General features: G+C 53.6%; 1 protein-coding gene across 5 annotated transcripts in view; it reads right to left on the minus strand.

Moving 5' to 3' along the window:
* NRP2 (neuropilin 2) overlaps positions 1-18,558 on the minus strand; it is an 84,238-nt gene that overhangs the window by 38,388 nt on the left and 27,292 nt on the right. For all 5 annotated transcript variants that reach the window (XM_084289260.1, XM_084289259.1, XM_084289261.1 and 2 more), the window contains exons 4-10: positions 14,456-14,686; positions 13,734-13,889; positions 11,729-11,898; positions 10,551-10,706; positions 2,327-2,471; positions 1,682-2,031; positions 449-593 (exon numbers count right to left, since the gene is read on the minus strand). In XM_084289260.1, coding sequence (XP_084145386.1) covers positions 449-593; positions 1,682-2,031; positions 2,327-2,471; positions 10,551-10,706; positions 11,729-11,898; positions 13,734-13,889; positions 14,456-14,686 — 1,353 coding nt within the window. The remainder of the gene's footprint in view (positions 1-448; positions 594-1,681; positions 2,032-2,326; positions 2,472-10,550; positions 10,707-11,728; positions 11,899-13,733; positions 13,890-14,455; positions 14,687-18,558) is intronic.

The following is an 18,558-nucleotide window of genomic DNA, read 5'->3' on the forward strand; positions in this document are numbered from 1 at the left end:
GTGGCAGCTTGAGATACCTGTAGTAGTCACTGAACCCCTTCTGTCTCTCTGCTCATCTTCCTACTTCTTTGTCTTATTCATTTGGGTTGGAAAGCCCAAACATTATCTAACACTGAGTGTGGGAAAGCCTATACAACACCCAGATAAAAGACCTGAAAGGGGTAGAAGGGAGGTGAGGGCAAATCTCACACATGGCTCTTTGGATCCAAACATTGCACTATGTCTGGAGTCAAGACCAGCCCCAGACCCGAGTTGTTTTTAAGATGGAGGAAAAAAAATGGGCTCAAGCCACTCTGCAAGTCCTGCGGTCATGGCTGGAGTCACCCTGCCACAGCATGGCCTGAAGGTGGGACAGCAGGGAGAGAAATAACCTTACTCTCATGCCTTGCTGCTGTAGCCCCTGATGCTGCCCCGATAGAGCTGGTGGGCAGAGGAGCAGGTGTCCTACCTGTCCAGTCGCATCCCAGCACCTCCAGGCGCATTCCTATTCCTGCTGGGGACCACCTCTCTGGGTGCACTCGGACATACTGGGCAGGAACGGGGTCAAACCTCCGGACTTCAGGGATATCGTAGTGGATGTTGCCTTCGAAAAGCTGCAGAGAGAGAGAAAAAAAACACATGATGCACACATCCCACTTGCTTTCCACCAGCCTTGATAGTCTGGCTCTAGCAGGATGCAGACGCAGTCTGAAAGAGTTTAGCTGTCTGACTCCAGGCCATTGCGTCCAGCTGAGCAGCAAGTGGGCTGTTCCTCCTTGGTTCAAGGGGACCAGAGAGGCTGTTTCTAAGAAACTTGCACAATCTCTCTTGGCCTCTGTTTTATATCCAGGGGTCAGATTCTGATCCAAGCCACATTGGGAAAGCTTGTGGAACATCCACTAACTTCATGTATAAATAAAATCAGATTTGTCCTTTGGCAAATAAAGAAGCTACTGCATGTTCTAGGCTAGTGCAAACACTCAGTTTTCCTCGCAGTCTAAGTACAGCCACTTTTCAGCTTGCGTGCATGAACTGAAGTCTGTGGGGAATAAACACAGGGCTATAGATAGCATCAGGCCTTCTAAGACTCATTTTTAGGATCAGGAAAAATTAAAACATACCCAATTTTTCAGAAGCAGATGAGTTTGCATAAAAACAAAGCAGGCAGTAGCAGAGAAATCATTTATTCCTCAAGCCCTCTGCCACCCCCACAGTACTAAGCAGACATATTGTTGGAGTTGCCCATGATCTGGGAGAAATATAGGAAATTTCAGGGTCACATTGGTGTGGTAAAAGGGACTTCATATATAGCAAATTTCCCAAAGAGAAATTGTGATTCATCCTCCTGTTCCAGAGATACAAGAAAAGACAGTAACACCTTTCCCCTTAAAATATGCCGTTAGTTTGTGGCAAACAAAATTTGTCACACCATCTTGTGGGCTCCAACCTGCAGGGGCTGGCAAGAGCAGAAGGTAATGTCCACACCCCATGCCTGGTCTGCAGCAAAAAGTGAAAGAGAATTCCCAACCCTGGTGCAAGGTGGAACCTACACGCTCTAGTGCAGCTTAGGAGCAGGACCAGGGGATGCAACCTGGTCACTTGATCACTGTGCAGGGAGTAGAAGCTGATTTCCCAAGTCACCATCAGGCTGAAGATAGTCAGAAACATATCTCATTTTTCAGCTGCTCCAAGCAGTGCCTACCTTGGCTTGCATTGTTTTGGGGTCCTGGATGAAGTCCCAGTCCTTTCCGTTCATGCTGTAGGCTACCTTAAACTTCTTCACAAAGGAGCGGGACTCGGTGGTGGTCACGCTGTCCCCGCCGCGAGCCCCCTGGATAATGACGCCCTTGACGTTCTTTGGGACACCCAGGTCCACCTGCAGCCACTCCTCCCCTGGCTGGGCTTGGGGGACACGTGGAAACCAGCCCGAGCGGCTGCTCACCAGGCGGGCCATGCTGGGGGACCAGTCGTAGCCTCTGATGGAGGAGGCCGAGATCTGCGAGTCAGGGATGAGGCCAGAGAGCATCCCCAGCAGGTTGGAGCAGGGTGAATCTGCAAGGAAGGAGAGGGCATGAGCAGCTAGGGCAGAGGAGGGGAATACTCAAGGTTTTCCCTGCAGGTTTAAACTCAGGGTGCTAAACCAGCACCAGGCACTTTACCCTTGCCTCCAGGGGTTGGGTCCTGGTTCCCCAGAGCACAACCAGAGGGCCGGGTGCCTCTGTGCTACTTGCAGTGACACTGCTGCTGCCCCAAGCAGCCGTGACAGCCTCTCTGAGGGTTGGGAGCACCCCGGGACAGGCTGCTGGAAGGATGGAGGGGATGGCTGAGGGGAAAATGGGATCCTCACCGGTGATGCGGCACCCATACAGCTCCAGCCTCAGGGCAATGCCGTTGTGCCAGGTCTGGGGACGGATGCGCACAAAACGCGTGAGCACTGGGCTGTGGATCTTGTTGAGAACCACCTCCGTGGCATCCTCGTTGGCCTGAAATGTCTGCAAGGGAGAGGGGACAGGAATACAATTATGTCCTGGAGGAAAGATATAACCAGTTCAGCAGTCACAGCAAATAACCAGCTCAGCAGCTGAAACAACCTCAGCAGGGAAAAATGGGGAGAGGCTTTCTGGGCAGGACCAGCCCCTGGCCACGGCAAGCCCCAGGGCAGGCAGCAGGAGCTGAGCTGCTGGCAGGACTGCACATGGGCTGAGGGGCTCGCCCATACCAACATATTGCACCGAGCTCCACAGGGAGCACTGTGTGCGAGCGGTGCAGGAGCAGGCAGGGTGCTGCCTCTGCCCCAGGCGCTGAGCTACATCCCAGCCCCTCTCCTGCTCGCCAGTGCACAAGCAGCCCGTCACACAGAGACAGCTTTTCGGGAGAGTTTATGATCTGACATGATATGAAAAGGCTGCTGTCTTACCAGATGGCCATAATCAATAACCACCAGATGGATGCTAGATCCACCCCTCCCTCCCATTATTCTAATAGGCCGGACAAGAACTGGGTAGCTGCGCTTCTGTTTCAGGCTGTGGTGCCACGAGGGGGAACAAACAGGGGAGAAGAGGCGACACCCAATCTGAGGGCAATTTCCAACCCTTTTTCTGCCCGCAGCATAGAGCACTAACGCTCCCAGACTGAAGCTGCACGCCTTCCTCTCTTTCCCTCAAAGCACTCAGGCTTTCAGGACAGGGCTGGAGCATCCTCTGATCTCAGCCAGGAGCACCAGACGCGCTGAGATGTTGGCTGGGCTCTTCTGCAGTCTCCTACCCTGCAGATGCCGTGCTAAGCACAGGAGCTTCCGCTAAGTTTATCACAGAGCGAAGCAAGGGAGTGCAGTCTCTGGCACGGATCTCCTGTCAGAGGCAGGAGTCAAACAATCCAGCCGTAGATCCCTGTGAGTCGGGACAGAACAAGGGGTGAAGCCGCACGTGGGCCTCTTGCCTCGAGGAGGAGTTAAGAAGCATTTTATAGGTCTCCCACTGCTCCAGGTCTGCAGGCAGCATGTGTTGCTGCTCTCCTGCGAGGATGCAGCACACTGGGGTGCCTGCAGAGCAGGACGTGGTGCTCGCAGCCCCACAGGCCTCACGGGGCTGCCCCTGCACAGCACGGTCCTGCCCCGGGACGGCCGTGTTGCTGTCAGGGCCGGGGAGCCGCCCGCAGAGGGCTTCGCTTGCAAATCTGGCCGGTAATTAGGATTTGGAGCCGATGTGAACTTGAGCAGAAATGCTAATCTGGAGAATATGCATCATGCTGCTACTGTTTAGCAACACAGCATGGTTTATGTGTTTTTAATATCCTATTTTATCCTGTTTGACCCCACTTCCCATCCCTTGCCTTGCTCAGTAGACACCAAATACCCTTTCTTCCAGCAGGAGGGCTGGAAGAGAAGTGGTTACTGTGAAATGCTCCCTAGGCGTGTGTGTGCGCCTTGTACACGTGTGGGAACACACACACACACACACACACACACACACACACGCCCAGGCTGAAAGGACACATTTCCACACCGCAGCACAACCTCCGGCTCTGCGTCGACACACAAGCTGACACACAACACCTTACCTCTGAACCTAACACCGGAGGACGGGAAATGTTTGTCTGAGCCTGTGCCACAATTTTAGCACGGAGAGGGGCACCTCGGGTCAGCCCAAAGGTGCCCCTGTCCCCGGAGCAGCTCCTGGCGGTGGCCCTGGCAGACCCCCGGGTGCCGCAGGCTGGAGGGAGCCTGCTCCTGGCAACCTCCCCCTGCTTCCCGCAGGCAGCAGTCTGAAGGCTCCACGAGCCAAAGGTTGCATATGGACCGGCATGTTTAACAGTCACTGATGAGGTTTGCTGCTCTTTTTGGTTTCACATATTTGCAGCTTTGTTCTTTTTTAGCTCAATTCGCACATACGAGCATCAGGGGCCAGAATCCAAATTTACACCAATGTAATTTGTTGCTGACTTCTGCAATGTCAAGCTTGACAGAAAGCAGAAGCAGGACTGAGCCCAAAAATTTTATCACTACCACATGCGTTGCTGAAAGCATCTCTTGTGTGACCTCAGTCCCAACCACCTGCTTCCAAGAAGAGCAACCTCAGTTCTGCTTTGGATTTGGGGCCCAGTAATTTCCTCTGACTGGCTCGCGTCCCACAAGCGACACAAATCCCAGCCGGGGCCTTACGGCCGCAGACTCCCAATTTCCGAGGGCAGAAGTGCCACCTGACTCCCAGCTCCGGTATCAGCTGCCTTGGCAGCATCTGCCCCGACATACCTTGTTTCTGGAAAGCCCCAGCTGGTCACAGCAAGGCACTGCTTCCAACCAGTTCAGCACAACAGAAAGGAGCCCACTTTCCAGAGGGCAGGTGCTCAGCGCTGTTAGAAAAGCAGGGCCCTGCTGCACACCTGGCCTTTAAACCTCTTTCCCCAGGCAGAAGGCACCATGAGCTCTGCACGCTGCTGCCCAGAGCCTGGTTCTCAGCCCGTGGCTGACCACATCACAAACACTGCTCCCAGAGCCCAAGAGCAGTGCGGAGAGCCCCGTTGACTCGAACAGGCTCTTCATCCTGCCTCAAATTAGCACTCACGGCATGGGAAGAACTAGCAGGAAAATGTGTGAAATCGGGAGCGCCAAGAAAGCAAAGATTTCTTCCCCCTTACCAAAATAGAACATTGCTATTCTTCCCATCCTATCTGCTTTCCTTCCCACTCAGCACATATTTTGAGCCAAGTCTTCGGGTGGTGTAAATCAACATACCACCGTCGGAGTTGAAGAAGTCACACTAATTTACACCAGCAGAAAAAAAAACCTGGCTGCAATCTAGGGATATATGTACACACACACTCAACAGAGAGCGCGCACGCGCGTGCACACGCACTCGCTGACGGGTGACGGAGCCAGAAGACGGATGGGAGAACCATTAACAAATTAAAAGCACCTTCCAAGAAGCAGCCAAGGGAACTCATTTTCACCGCCACATCAAAAAGCCGCCAGTCCCGTCCCCACATATTTTACGGTTACTTCCCTTCTCGTCCAGTCGGCAGGTCGACATGTACAATTAAATTGATAATCAATGCAGCTTAATTAATTTGCTGCAGAAAGCAAGTGGCAGGAGAAGACGCCCAGGCAAGGGGAGGGTTGGGCAGGTTATCCGTGCACACACGCTCCCAAGTCGTGTTTCGGATACTTTGCAACTGCCCCGAGGTGACGGGGGCACTGCTGAAGCTGCGTCAGTGCCGGTGGGCACGGAGCTGTGCCAGCTGCGGAGCAGGGCAGGAGAAAAAAAGGGCCATGAAGTCGAAGAGGCAGTGCATCGGGGAGGGGACAGCAGGCAGCCTCTCTCCTGCTGCATTTATAGGGCTGCTTGGCCACTGCGCAATTTCTTGTGGAGCTAAAGAAAGAAAGCGGCTTGGGGAGGCAGAGGAGAAGGCCAAGGATGGCAGCAGCTCTGCCTTCATCCGTATGTATGTGTCTCTCTGGACCCACTAGATTTATGGCAGGATTATGTTACTCCCGTGGAGACAGAGCCCTGGAACAGAGCATGCTAACAGGATTAGGGCTTCAGGATTTAGACAGAGAAGCATGAAGGAGAAAAGTAGGGAAGATTATTTTTCTTCAGATAGGGAAGGCACAAAATGGGGCATGTTTGATGGTGGGAGGATTCTGGCTCAAGTGGAGGGTGGATAGTCCGGGATTTATTAAATCCAGGAACAAGGAGGTAAAAGAAAAATGATACTTGGCAATAGGCAATGAAGCACAGCGGCCAGGGCAAGGCACAGCGTGCGGGGGTGGGCTTGCCAGCACGGTGCCTCTGAGAGACTCCACTCAGATCTGGGAGCCACCAGGGACACGATGAGCAGCGCTCTACTAGCCTACAGAGGAGATATCAGGCTCAGAAATACAAAGCTGCAGCCGTGCTGGAAAAGCCAAGGCTGTAATTCTCCCCTGGTACTGCACCAAGGGTGAACGCACAGGGCTGCCTTTCCCAAAGCCTGATGTCTTTGTCCTGCCCGCGAAAGCAACGGAAGCAGGCTGGGACCAGGGGATGCTTCTGGGCAAACTGCACCGTGATGTCTCTGTGCAGAAGCACTCGTGGCCTTCTGGCCGATCACAGGAGCTTTTCCTGAGTTTTCCAGATAAACAAGCCACAGGAGTGAAAGCTTTTCTCACTCTCCCCATGTGAATAAACACAGGAGACCTCATTAAGAACTAAAAAGACAGAGGACTGCTCCTAAGGGAAGGTATGAAGGTCTCCAAAGAGTCACCCTCAACATCCTCTGCCAGCACTGAACACCTTTGATGTCCCCAGCTCCATACACAGCTGAGATACTGCTGCAGCTCTTTGCAGCAACTCAACCTGCCTCCTTGCATCCACCTGAAATACTGCCCACGAAGGTTAGCTGATAAAAAGCACAAAGGTACCGAAATGAATCAGAAATCGAAAATGTGCATCAGCTGGCTCTTTCTGCCACTTCTCCTCCATTGACTCAGATTGTCAAGGCAAATGTTTCAGGTGCATTCTTCCCATTTCACACCAGAAACAGAGGCAGGGAGAGCTGCCATCCCTCCCACTGCACGATCCCTGCAATATGAACTCTGCAATTACAAACGTGGAGCAGCTCAGACCACACGGGAGCAGGAATCCGAGACCCTGCAAAGAAGGAAGTGGATCAGAACGGATGAGCACTTTGTTTTCCAATAAAGTCCTCACCGCAGAATCTGCCCGAAGAAAATGGCCAGAAACAAAAGGCCAAATCCTGCCAGGTGCTCTTTTCCTTCCTAGGGTTCAAGAGCCAGATAAGATCTCAGCACAAGCTGCAGGGTCAGTGCCTGGAAGATAACCTCTGGGGGCCATCGAGCCCCAGGTGACACAGCGGGACCCAAGCTGACACTGCTGCCAGCACACAGGGACAATGACCCTGGGCCCTGCAAGCTTGGGAACATTTGCATGGGGCCTGGTCCCAGGGGGACGCAGGGGAAGACAGCCCCGCACCTTTGGTCCCACATCCCGACAAGGACTGGGCACCACCCCCAGACTGGGACAGCAGCGCTGCCTGGGCTTTGCAGGGAGTGAGCTGCTGGGGTAGTGGAGAAGCCCGGCAGGGGTGCGGGGGGCCAGGGAAGGTGTGAGCTCGGCGTGAGCTCGCTGTGAGCTCGGCGTGCCTCTCCTGCCGGCTGCAGCTCCGCTGCCTCCCCAGCCCAGAGCGCGGCAGCGCTCGGCAAGGAAACAGCCCCGCCAGCCCCGTCTGCCGTGAGTGCATATTAATCTTGTTTTCCGCTGCTCCATCCTGCCTTTCCCGTTTCCCTCGCCCTGAGTGCCAGCAGCTGCGGATCCAAAGGTGAGCCCTCATGTTTCGCAGGGAAACAGCCTGGCCCCACTCCTCCCAGACACCGCCGGGAGGGGAAGCGGGGGAAGGAGGAGGGGAGCTCAGAGCTCCCCATCCTCCGTGTTGTCCTCTGCCCACCCCTCCTGCACTCACCGCTTTTCTCTTGCTTTGATGAAGATGTAAATGTGAGCTGACCTGCCCGCAGCACAGCAAAGCTTTGCTTTTGGCCCACACAGGCAGCAGGAATTGAGAGCAGTGTTTGATACACCCCGCATGTGTGTGTGCATCTGCACATATATATATATATACACACTTATCTATATGTGTGTGTGTGTGTGTGTGTGTGTATGCATGTAGAGAGGACTGGAGTCCCTGTCTGCCTACCCCATCCCTCCTCTCCCCTCCCCACTCCTTGTGGCACCAAATCAAGCTGCGGCAGACTTGACAAATCTCCTTGGCATGGCTCACTCCACCATTGCAGCCCGCAGTGTGCAGAGCACTGCACTGACGCAGGGCGGTACCTGCGAGCTCAATGCAGGCACTGGGAGCTTCCCTCGCGCAGGGAGGGCTGAGATTAATGGGGCCGGAGCCCCCCCGGCCAGGCCCCTGAGCGAGGGGCTTTCCCCTGGCCCCAGGAGCAGCGCCTGGGCTGCCTGAGGCTGGTCGTTCAGCGGGGAGGGAGAGCAGTCCCTGACTAGAGGGGTAGGCACAGCACCAAAAAGCAATTATTTGTGTTCCAGCCTGGGGAGGTGCCTGCTAAATTGAGGCCAGAATGTGGGAAAGAGGCGAGACTGGAATAAAGGAGCAAAAGAGAGGTTTGATTTTTCTTCCTTTTTTTTTTTTTTTTTTCTGTGAAGAGAGAAAGCAGGGCAGGAAAGAGCTGACAGGGCTCAAGGGCCGAACCCAGGCATGGTGGCTGTGGGACTGCTCTGGGTCGGCACCAGCCAGGCTGTAGGGCCCTGCTCTCTGCAGACTGATGCACGCTGCTCTGGCGGTGCTGAAAGCAGCCATGTGCCATCCTGCTCCGCCCCAGCTGAGGACCAAGGGCCTGGGATCGTGAGGATGGGCAGTCTCCTGGCACAAGTGACCAGAATCACTCTGTAGGACAGATTCCCACCTCGGTTAGACACCAAAAGGCGAATTTCTTGCACGTGGCTATTGGGAACGCCAGCCTGGCTGAACTGTTTAGCTCATCTTGCTAGCTGGAGCACTGCCAGCCTCTGTCTGCCTTGGCTGGCAGCAACGGCCCCAGTGAGACCTCACACTCACTGGTGTCTGTGGTCTGCCCGGGGTGAGGAGAGAGGCCCTGGCTCACAGGAGGGCCTGCTGCAGCCAGCGGCCTCGGGGAGACCATGGAGCCTCCACACGAGAGCACAGCCCCGCCGTACAGCATGGCAGGAGCTCTGCCACGAGCTGCAGCCCTGGGGCTTGTCCCGGGGGAGCTGGTGTGTTACAACCCCATGGATGCAATTTATCCGGCAGCAAGCGCCAACGCAGCCAGCCTGAGCCAGGGGAGGACTCCTAGGGGATGCTCTGCTGTCCTGCGTCCCCGTTTCCCTACCTCTAAAATAGCACTAACACCACCTCCCTGGCACGTGAAGAGCTGAAATGCTCCAAATATTGCAGGTATGAAGCCTTGCTAGGGGCCTCAGCATGGCAGGGGCTCGTTCTGGGATGCAGAGTGAATTTGAATCGCTTGTGGGGAAGGGGAAATCGCATGGCCCGGAAGGGAAGGAAATGTCTGGATGAATCCTGGACTAGGCAGGCTACTGCAGTTCATGCCAGCAGCGCCTGTGCCAGCAAAGGGAGGGGACAGTTAATTTAACAGAAGTGCTGAGGAAGCAGAAACTGCTGGGACGTGCATGCGGGGGGAGGCAGGCGGGCCCCCGGCCACCCGTTTCATACAGAGATCAGGGCACGGCAGCGGGGAGGACCTGAGCTGCAGCAGCAGCGCTGGTGGCTCCACAGCAGAGCAGGAAAAGGCTTTTCCAAGGTGCCCTTAACCAGAGGACAACCACACTACTAAGGTGAGTGACAGAGCAGGAGCAGCCCAGCACCACGGCTGCCCTAACTCCACGGCTGGCTCTCCCCACACACCAAAGCTCCTGCACAGACTGCCCAAGGCTCGCCTGGCCACACAGGGCTTGGAAGGGCCAGACACCCTCTCCCGCCTTGCTCCCATCCCTCTGAGCCTCCCAGGAGCATGGTGAGAGCATGCAGCAGCTCCCAGGGCTCAATGCACCACTGCCAAGCGCGCCTGCTCGTGCAGATCCCAGAGCTCTGGCAGCCTGAATTGCTCCTCGTTATTTATTGTTCATTTTGTTCTCTGGGATGGTGCGATCCCCTCTTAGGATTTGTGCCCTTTCATTTCCAGGCCTCAATAACTCCTGAACTACAGTTTCATGTGGTTTTGTGATTGTTAACCCAGCATGCAGACGGGGCTATGGCCATAAAAGCTCAATGAATCTTGTATGGCAAAACACAGGCTGTGAAAGCATTTTCTCCTTCATTTGCAGTCAAAGAACATACTCTCGCCACCACGAAAGATGCAACAGCAGCCAGGTTTTCCAAGGAATCGTGTTTCCTCATTGCTGTGCAGAGGAGAAAGGACTATTTCTGCTCAAAGCATCATCAGTCTTTTAGCCCTCATCAGTAAAAGGGTCCCTCACAGATTAAATCCTGCAGTCCTGTAAAATCATTGTTCTCTTCCCTCCCATCGACTGCAAGACCCACCAAGGCACTTACAAAAGAGACAAAAAGGCCTTTACCTTGTGGTTTTTGCCATGGCGATACATCATCCAGTCCTCCCCGTTGGTGCTGACCTCCAGCTTGTAGGTACGGACATAGTACCCGTTCTGGGTTTCCCTGGAGATGGCACCCTGTGTGGCGATGGCTGTGAGCACAGTCAGGAAGTGGAGGTCCACCTTTCCAGGGGAAAAAGGGACAAGAGACAGAGTGGTGAGCACCTGAGAGCCCAGTTAGCTCCTGGCTACTTTTCCTGACCCATGAAAACATTTGGGGAGGCACACAGGCGTGTAAGAACCAATGTCAACAGGCACAAAAGCCCCAGGCTGACTTCAGCAGGATGCTTGCAGGTAGGACCATGGGACAAGAGTAACTTGTCCTGATGTCTGGCCACATGGCACCACCACAAAGCCTTCTTCCTGCCTCAGACCAAGCAACAGGATCTGCACAGAACCTGGAAGCTCATGTCCATTGAAACAAGACAAGGGCTGACTTTCCATGTAAAATAAAAGCATGATGCCCAATTAGCAAGTGCTACAGCTCCTGGTTTTCCCTTTTGTGCATTTTTTTTTTTACAGTGTGGGTTAAGAAAGGTTAGCGGAGCTGGCTTAGTAGCACTGCCATGAATGAAGAATGAGATATCTGCTTGAGGCAGCGACATTCACCACCGCCCGTTCCTAGTGCCCTTTAGCAAGCAATGTCTCACGGCAATGAGACAGCCAGAAACCTCGTGCGGACAGACACAGAGGATCTAACCAGGTCCTAGGGAAAGCCTTGGCTCTGACAACCCCCTGCCTGACATTCAGCCCGCTCACTCTCCGATGAGATAAATATCATTTTAGCTGTTTTTCCACGTGCCTCCTGGAGACGTTGGTCCTCAGGCCAGTGGCAGTCAGTGGCCCTTGTAAGTGGCAGAGGTCTCTCCGTTTCTGTCAGTACGCTGGAAAGTTCATCAAAGTTTTGGGCAGGAAGGAGGGGGGTGGGAGAAGGACAGTGGGTCGAGCCAGCCCTTGTGCAGACTAATGGGAGAGCCAGCCCGCCTTGATTCACGGAGACACCACAGCTCCCCTGCTGCTCGCTCCCCGTGAGCCACACAGGCAATAAAAAATTCAACAAGCCTTATGGTCAAGGGTCAGTTTAACAGCACGACACTCCATTTGGTGGAGTGGGACGAGGCGAGGGGAGGGGAAAGCACACAAACCTGGAGGTACTCTTTGTTGCTGTCTACATTGGGGGTCCAGCCGTTGTCATCGCTGTTGAGCCGGCTCTGCTGGGGCGTCCATCGCCCATCCGAGTAGGTGGAAGAGGCACTGATCTGCATGTTGGAGATCCTGCCAGACTCCATCCCCAGCGGCACGTTGCACTGGAAGTCTGGAGCGGGAACACACACACACACGCACGGATCAGCTTACAGTCTCTGCATTGCACTCCCAAGTGGAAGGCAGCCCTGAACTATCCTCCCCTGCTAACCCCGAGCGAAGCTGTCTGCCTGGAAAGATGAGCAGATCTGCACCATCTTGTGCGCTGTGCGTGTTCACAGATGGCACTGCAAAATTAAAGACAGGGCAGCTTTATGTTTGCATGGCCCTCGGAAAATTAATACAGTGCAGATCTGTCTCCTTTTCTCTATTTTGTCCGCCTTTGCACAGTTTTGACACACTGTTCTGTCCCTTCCCTCTCCCCATCTCCAGCAAGCTGCCCCAGGTCCCCTTGCCATGAAGTTCTGGAAGGCTGGAGGTGAAAACTGAGCACCAACAAGACAAGGAGTGTGGGCAGGCACAACAGGAGGGCACTCACTGCTGTGCTGCCAAGGATCGTCAAGGCCTAGAGCAGGAAGGTCTAATGGTTCTGCATGCATGTGAGAGCCTGGACGTGTGTGGATGTGTGCGTGTGCTATATGGGAGGTCAGGCCCGTGCGCATTGACCAGCCACAGACATGAAAGGCTCTGGCATGCTTTTATTTGTGTTTCCTCACTTCTAAGGCTTTTAAAAGTCACAATTAGACCAATCTTATTGCACATCTCATATATTTTATGGCAGCTGTCCTATAAAAACAATAACAAAGAAAACAGTGATAGGAAATACTGTGTGGGACAAAGCCCGCCGCTGCTGTAAGCCAATGGGGCTCCGCCAAACTGTTTGTTTTCAGTGTGGCCAAGTCCACCCCATGTGGAAATGATGGGCCAAGTTAAGATCTCAGTGGTATCATTAAAGTTTCAGTTTACACCAGTGTGAATCAAAACAGGCCTAACCCTTTAAGAGTTCTTGTGCTTGATTTCTCAAGCTTTGTGTCTTATTAATGTTTTATTTCCCAGACTTTTTAAAGAACAGAATAGAAAGGGGATTAAAGAACAGATCAACAGAGTGTGGAAATATGTAACGGTGAAGAGCTCGTGCTTGTCTGTAACTCCCAGAGTCTCAGCAGTGACATCCTTAACTCAGCTGTGGAGCAAGAGACTGTAACCCAGCTGCCCCCAGCCTTGCACAACCCCTTCTCTACCCTGCTCTCTGTCATGGACTCAGCCTAGGGGCAGAGACCTCCTCTCTTTCTCTGGGACTGAAGGGTGTCCTGAAGGCTTCTTCTGTTGTATCACATGTTCACTGCTAACAGAGATTGAGAACTGTAGCTCTGATGAAAAAATATGAAGGGAAAACCAACTGAATCTTTCCTAGGCTGCAAGTGTTACCACAAAGAATCAAAATGCTCTTCATTCTTAAAACACAACTTTTTGTCCTCACACCACTTCAGTTCATCTCCCTTAGTAAGGGATTTAAAACAAATTTTGGTTTGAACTTGGAGCTTTAGGCATTCCTTAATTAGACATGAAATTACAATTCGTACTTTGGGGCTGCAAATTTTGGGAAAACTGTAGAGATTTTCCCTAATGTTTTAATGATTCTGCCAAACCCGCTGGGCTGAAGTCTTGCCCTAAATCCTTTGGGCTGAGCACATACACAAGGGATTCTATCCCAAAGCAGTGTGAAGGCTTTGTGAGCAAGGGAAAAGTTAAGGAAAGGTCTGAGAATGTGATTCTTCCTTAAATCTCATTTCTGTGAGAAACAGCAGACAGCATAACTCTGTCACTATTGCCAGCGGGGAATAAGCCCTTGTACACACTTCTGCCTGCTACACTCTTGCAAGGGAAGAACTTGGGTAAAACGGGCAACACGACTACCCAAGACACACTCCCACATTCCCAACTTACTTTCAGGAACTTCCTGTTGGATCAAGTAGTACTGAGCAGAGAAACCATCTTTAGCCACCGCTAGGTCAGTGTGGAAGGTGAGCGAGAGGACGCCGGTGGTTGAGCGGATGTCCGATGGCATCTTAGTGCCACAGTACCTGCCTATCAAGGGGCCAACTGCAAAAGAAAGAACAGCAAAGGTAATGCCTGCCTCTCCACCAGTTCCTGGGTCAGCAGCAGATTGGCATCTCTCAGCAGGGATGCCTTAGCAGGACCAATCGGGATGAAAGAAAGGCTTTGGGGATGGGCTATTTTTTACATCCTCTGGCCCAGTGCCAGGCAGCGTGCTGTGCAGAAATATCCACTGCAGCAAACATTGCTCTGCAATTGCTGGGAAACGCTCCAATTTGCTCTATTTCACAGTGTTGGTACAGCGTAGGGAGATAAGCACGCATGAACTCTCTGCCCTTCTCTTAGAGAGGACCAGTGGCACCTGGGAGTGTCCCATGGGACTCTTCAGATCAGCGGTTACAGCAGAGCAGCAGTTTCAGGATTAATGCATGCAGCTTTCTGCAAGCACATCACTCCCATGGCCAACCAAAGAGTGTGCCCAGTGGGAGGCAATGCTGCAGTCATGCCTAAGGTTAGGCACCTTTGGTCTTAAGAAACAGACCACAGAGTTTTGGAGCTTTGTGAGATGCTAAGAGAAGCTGAAGATGCTGGCGTGGCACCACACAGCTTACCTTGAGGGATGCCATCCCAGATGTCCAGCCAGTCGTACTTGCAGTCTCCCTCCCCTGCCTGCAGCGGATCATGCTCGAGGTCGAAGAGCAGAAAGTGGAGGAGGATTTCTGTCTTTGGCTTGGCTATGATGGTGAAGACACAGTCCAGGTTGTGCGGATACTTGTCAGGGAAACCTGGAGACTCAATAGTGCCGTTGGAGGCAGTGAAGTTTCTGGAACAGTCCTCGGAACCTGTAGTGGCAGGAAAAAAAACACAGTCTTAACAATGCAGCTTCATCCTGACAGCTTGACATGCTGTGGAAACCCCATTTTGATCTTTGATGGGTTGTGCATTCACTTCTGGACATTCTCTGTGGCCCAAGAGCTGTGTGAATTGCCTGCAAGGATGGAGAGTGTGATTTTCCAAGCTTTCTGTGGGTGGAGAAATAAAGTCTGTGCACTCACTGGAGTGGACAGTATGTGTCTAAATCCCTCAGACAGCTCTGGAAACATAACCCATGTGCCTCTGTTGATCCTCTTGCCAATTACTCCAAAAATGGGTCTAGGAGGGAGATCCCATCCAAAGCCACTCAAAGCCAGGGCTGTGATGTGCCAAACCAACCCCTGCTGTGTCCCCCATGCCCAGGTGGTGGCCCTGGGAGGCCACACTGAGCCAGGCTGGGCTTCAGTGACCTGCTGGGAGACCTGGGTCCCCCACCCCAAAGCCCAGATGGAGGAGCTCCCATCCAGGGAGAGGACTGCCCTGGGAGGGGACAAGAGAAGAGCAATGGGAACACGGTCTCTCTGGAGAAAGCTCTCCCCGGGGGCTGCTCTCCTGCAACCTCTCTCCCTCTGGCAGGGACATCTATGCCTCAGTTTCCTCTTGAGAAAATCTGGAAGCACAAATATTTAGACAGCGCAAGGACCCAGAGGGGCTGGGGAGTGCCAATGTCTCCACTGTCAGCTGGAAGCCTCGGAAACCCTCGGGAGGCACGCGGCCAGCCTGTGGTGCCCTGAGCCCTGCAGCTCCAGCTTACGTCTGGGGCGAGGCGGGGGTACCGGGGCCGTGGCGGGGGCTCTGCTGAGAGGGGGAACAGAGCCCTCTTTCTCACAGGCTCAGCCGCCCGCACCAGAAATGCAAGTTATTTCTATCCTTCAGGAAGACCCTCGCATCGCAAGCCGGGCGGACAATGTCGCCTCTTATTTATCACTGACCCCCGCGCTGGCCCCTGCCGCAGCTCGGTGCCCCCTCTCCGAGAGCCAAGGTGCCTCGGGGTGGCTGGGGAAAGGGGAATTTGTGCCTTATTCATACCACGGTGACTTTGAAACCGCTGCTCTGTGGAGGCAGGACAATGGCCAACAGAAATCTGCAGCCTGGAGCTATTGGAGGGGAGAGGAGATGTTGCAGGGGCTTGCGGCCACGGCTGCAACCCGGCGCTAACAAAGGTTTCTGCTTCGGTTTAGCTGGGACACCCGCCTTCTCCTCTGCATCCCTTCTGCTCCGGCTCTTCCAGGCAGCACGAGCCTTCCCCGGGCTAATGGGAGACTTGTTATTCAATTCTGCATTAACCTACAGGAGTCAGGCCAGCAGCCTGCAGTAATGGCAGGATCCCGGCCCCGCATTATGCAGCGCCTAGCTGGAGAGCTGCTCAGGAGGGTCTCTTAATTGACTACCTAATGAAGCAACCGGCTTCTCTGGTGGGAACCTGTGGGGTAAAACACAGAGGCAAAAAATGAGGCCAAACGCAAATCACAGCATAATGCTGTGAATGGGGATAAGGGCGTACTTCATTCTGAACAGCTACAAGACAAACAGATAAACAGAAACTAAGGCAAGCTCCGAGCTGGGGAGAAAATCAAAGAGTAAACCCAGAGTTTGGAGTCAGGGACTGTCCTCTGGAGACAGGAGAGAGACGTAACTATGTCACCGTGTTCAATAACAAGTTTCCTCGTGTGGGGCTCTTATCAGATTTGGCATCTTTGTCTACAGTTTGGCTGACAGCAGCAAACAAGGATCAGCTTTTCATAAGGAAGCTGCAGATAATAAACAGGAGTCCTGCTGGCTTCAGCAGCACCGACCAGCCTGAGAGGAGACTTTGATGCCCAGCGATGGAGGGCTCAGGCCAGCTCTGCCAAGCTGACTCACAAAGCGAGCAGCAGGGAGCCTGATCCAGCCAGGGCAGACGGCTCCTTTGTCAGCCCCCAGACCGCTGACTGATACCCATCAGGGGACTCGGAGGCTGGTATGCAGCTGTTTGTATGCAGATCGCTCCTCTCGCACACGGTGATAAGGGAAATTTAGACAAGGTGTGGAAATAAATGCTCAGTTGAAACGTGTTGTTTTTGTAGGTCACCTGTAAGGAAGAAAGAAGCTGCTGCAACGCTGCCTTTACTCATCTGGACAATAACAATCCGATGACCTTTAAAGCTGATGACACCCTTGCTGGCTACCCTGGCAGCTCAGACTGAATCTTCCCTCTGCCTGTGTCTGAAAACAAAAGGCAAGGTTGGCTCGGATGCAGTGGCCCTGCAGCAGCACGGCCACCGCTCTCCTGGGAGCTCTGTCGGGGCCAGGGGCCACGCAGGCGAGGAGGGCTGCGGTGCTCCTGATCACACACTCACCCCTGCCCCTGTGCTGAAACCTGCCTTGCCAGCCTGGATTTCACGGGCTGTGGCTGGAAGAAAGCGTGGTTATCTCTGGAGGGGGATGGCTGCTGGCAACAGGGGAATGGTGGCTGGGGATGTGCCAGCACGACTTCAGCTGTGGGGGCAGCTCTGCAGGACCTATATCAAGGGACACAAGCTCATCTCCAGCCTCCAACCAACACCATCTCCCACAGCAGCCCTTGCTTCCCCTCCCTCCCTGCCAGCAGCAACAAAATCTCCTTCTCCCATGAATTTGGCAGCTTCCTGGCTCCCACCCTGGCAGGCAGCGTTCCTGCCAGCTGTCCCATCCCTTCCTTCCTGGCCTGGCCACCTTCCTGCCAGGTAGACCACTCCATCCTGTCCCAGGTGGACCTGACCTGGAACAAGCACAACTCAGTGCAGAGTCTTTGGGCTCAGAGGGGTGTGTGTGTACAGGGAGGGAGCGGCAAGGGACGCTGAGGAGAGTCAGCTGTCTTCCCACCTGAACACAGGCACTCTTTGCCATCTTTCCTGCTGGCAACTGGCCTCGGCAAATCCCAACAGTCAGCTGAGCCACTAAACTCCACCAGGACCAGTCCACATCTCAACCACTAATAAACAGCAGTGGCCTCAGGTGGCTGCAGCAGACCAGCTCAATGGTTGGCTATGCAGCCCAGGCAGCTATCACCAACAGCACTTTCCTAAATCACGAGAACCTCCAGACACCCCCCGTCCTCACCATTTCACAATAAATTTGGGGAATCCTATTCTTGTCCCTGTGCAGCAAGGTCTCCACATTCACATCCACCTGTGACCACGCTGGGGGGTGCCTGTGAACCTCTGTCCTCAACGTGAACCCTGGGCACTGGTGCCTGGGTAAGTCACCCTCTGGTGCTCTTTTCTGATTCCTTAACAGGCACGGGTATTTTTTTCTTGCTGGCTGTGATGACGTGAAAGCTGTGTGTGTTTTCTTCCAACGCACAACACAGGAACGTGGGCACAGAGTGGGCACCTGCATCTCCATGCAGAACATGCTCTCGTTCCCTCGGCACCAAGCACACCTTGCTCACCCACACACACACAGCGCACACAGAGCGGGTTTTATGTTCTCAAGCCTCCTTCCCAGACACACAATCCTGACAAATATTTAGACAGAAACACTATTAAAAGGCCTTTGAGCAGCTTTTACTTTCCTCAATAATAGTTTGGTATTAAACAGAATTATGAATAGTTCCTCTCATATCCGCCCGGGAAGGCGCCGTCTCGGCCCCCGTACGGCACAGCTGACAGCAGTCCCCTGAGCGCCAGACCTCCCCAGCTACAAACCCCGCTTCCAGGGAGAGAAAACACAGCGTCATTAATCAGTCCTGAATTGCAGCTCCACAGGAGGGGGAGCTCCGTACGCTCCTAACAGAGGGACAATCCCCACTTAGCCCTAACAAGCTTTACACATGCCATGAGGAAAAGAGATGTTTCTAAGTCCTTGAATTCAAGAGGGC

Source organism: Netta rufina (assembly GCF_964035555.1).
Source record: "Netta rufina genome assembly, chromosome: 6".
NCBI classification, from domain to species: Eukaryota; Metazoa; Chordata; class Aves; order Anseriformes; family Anatidae; genus Netta; species Netta rufina.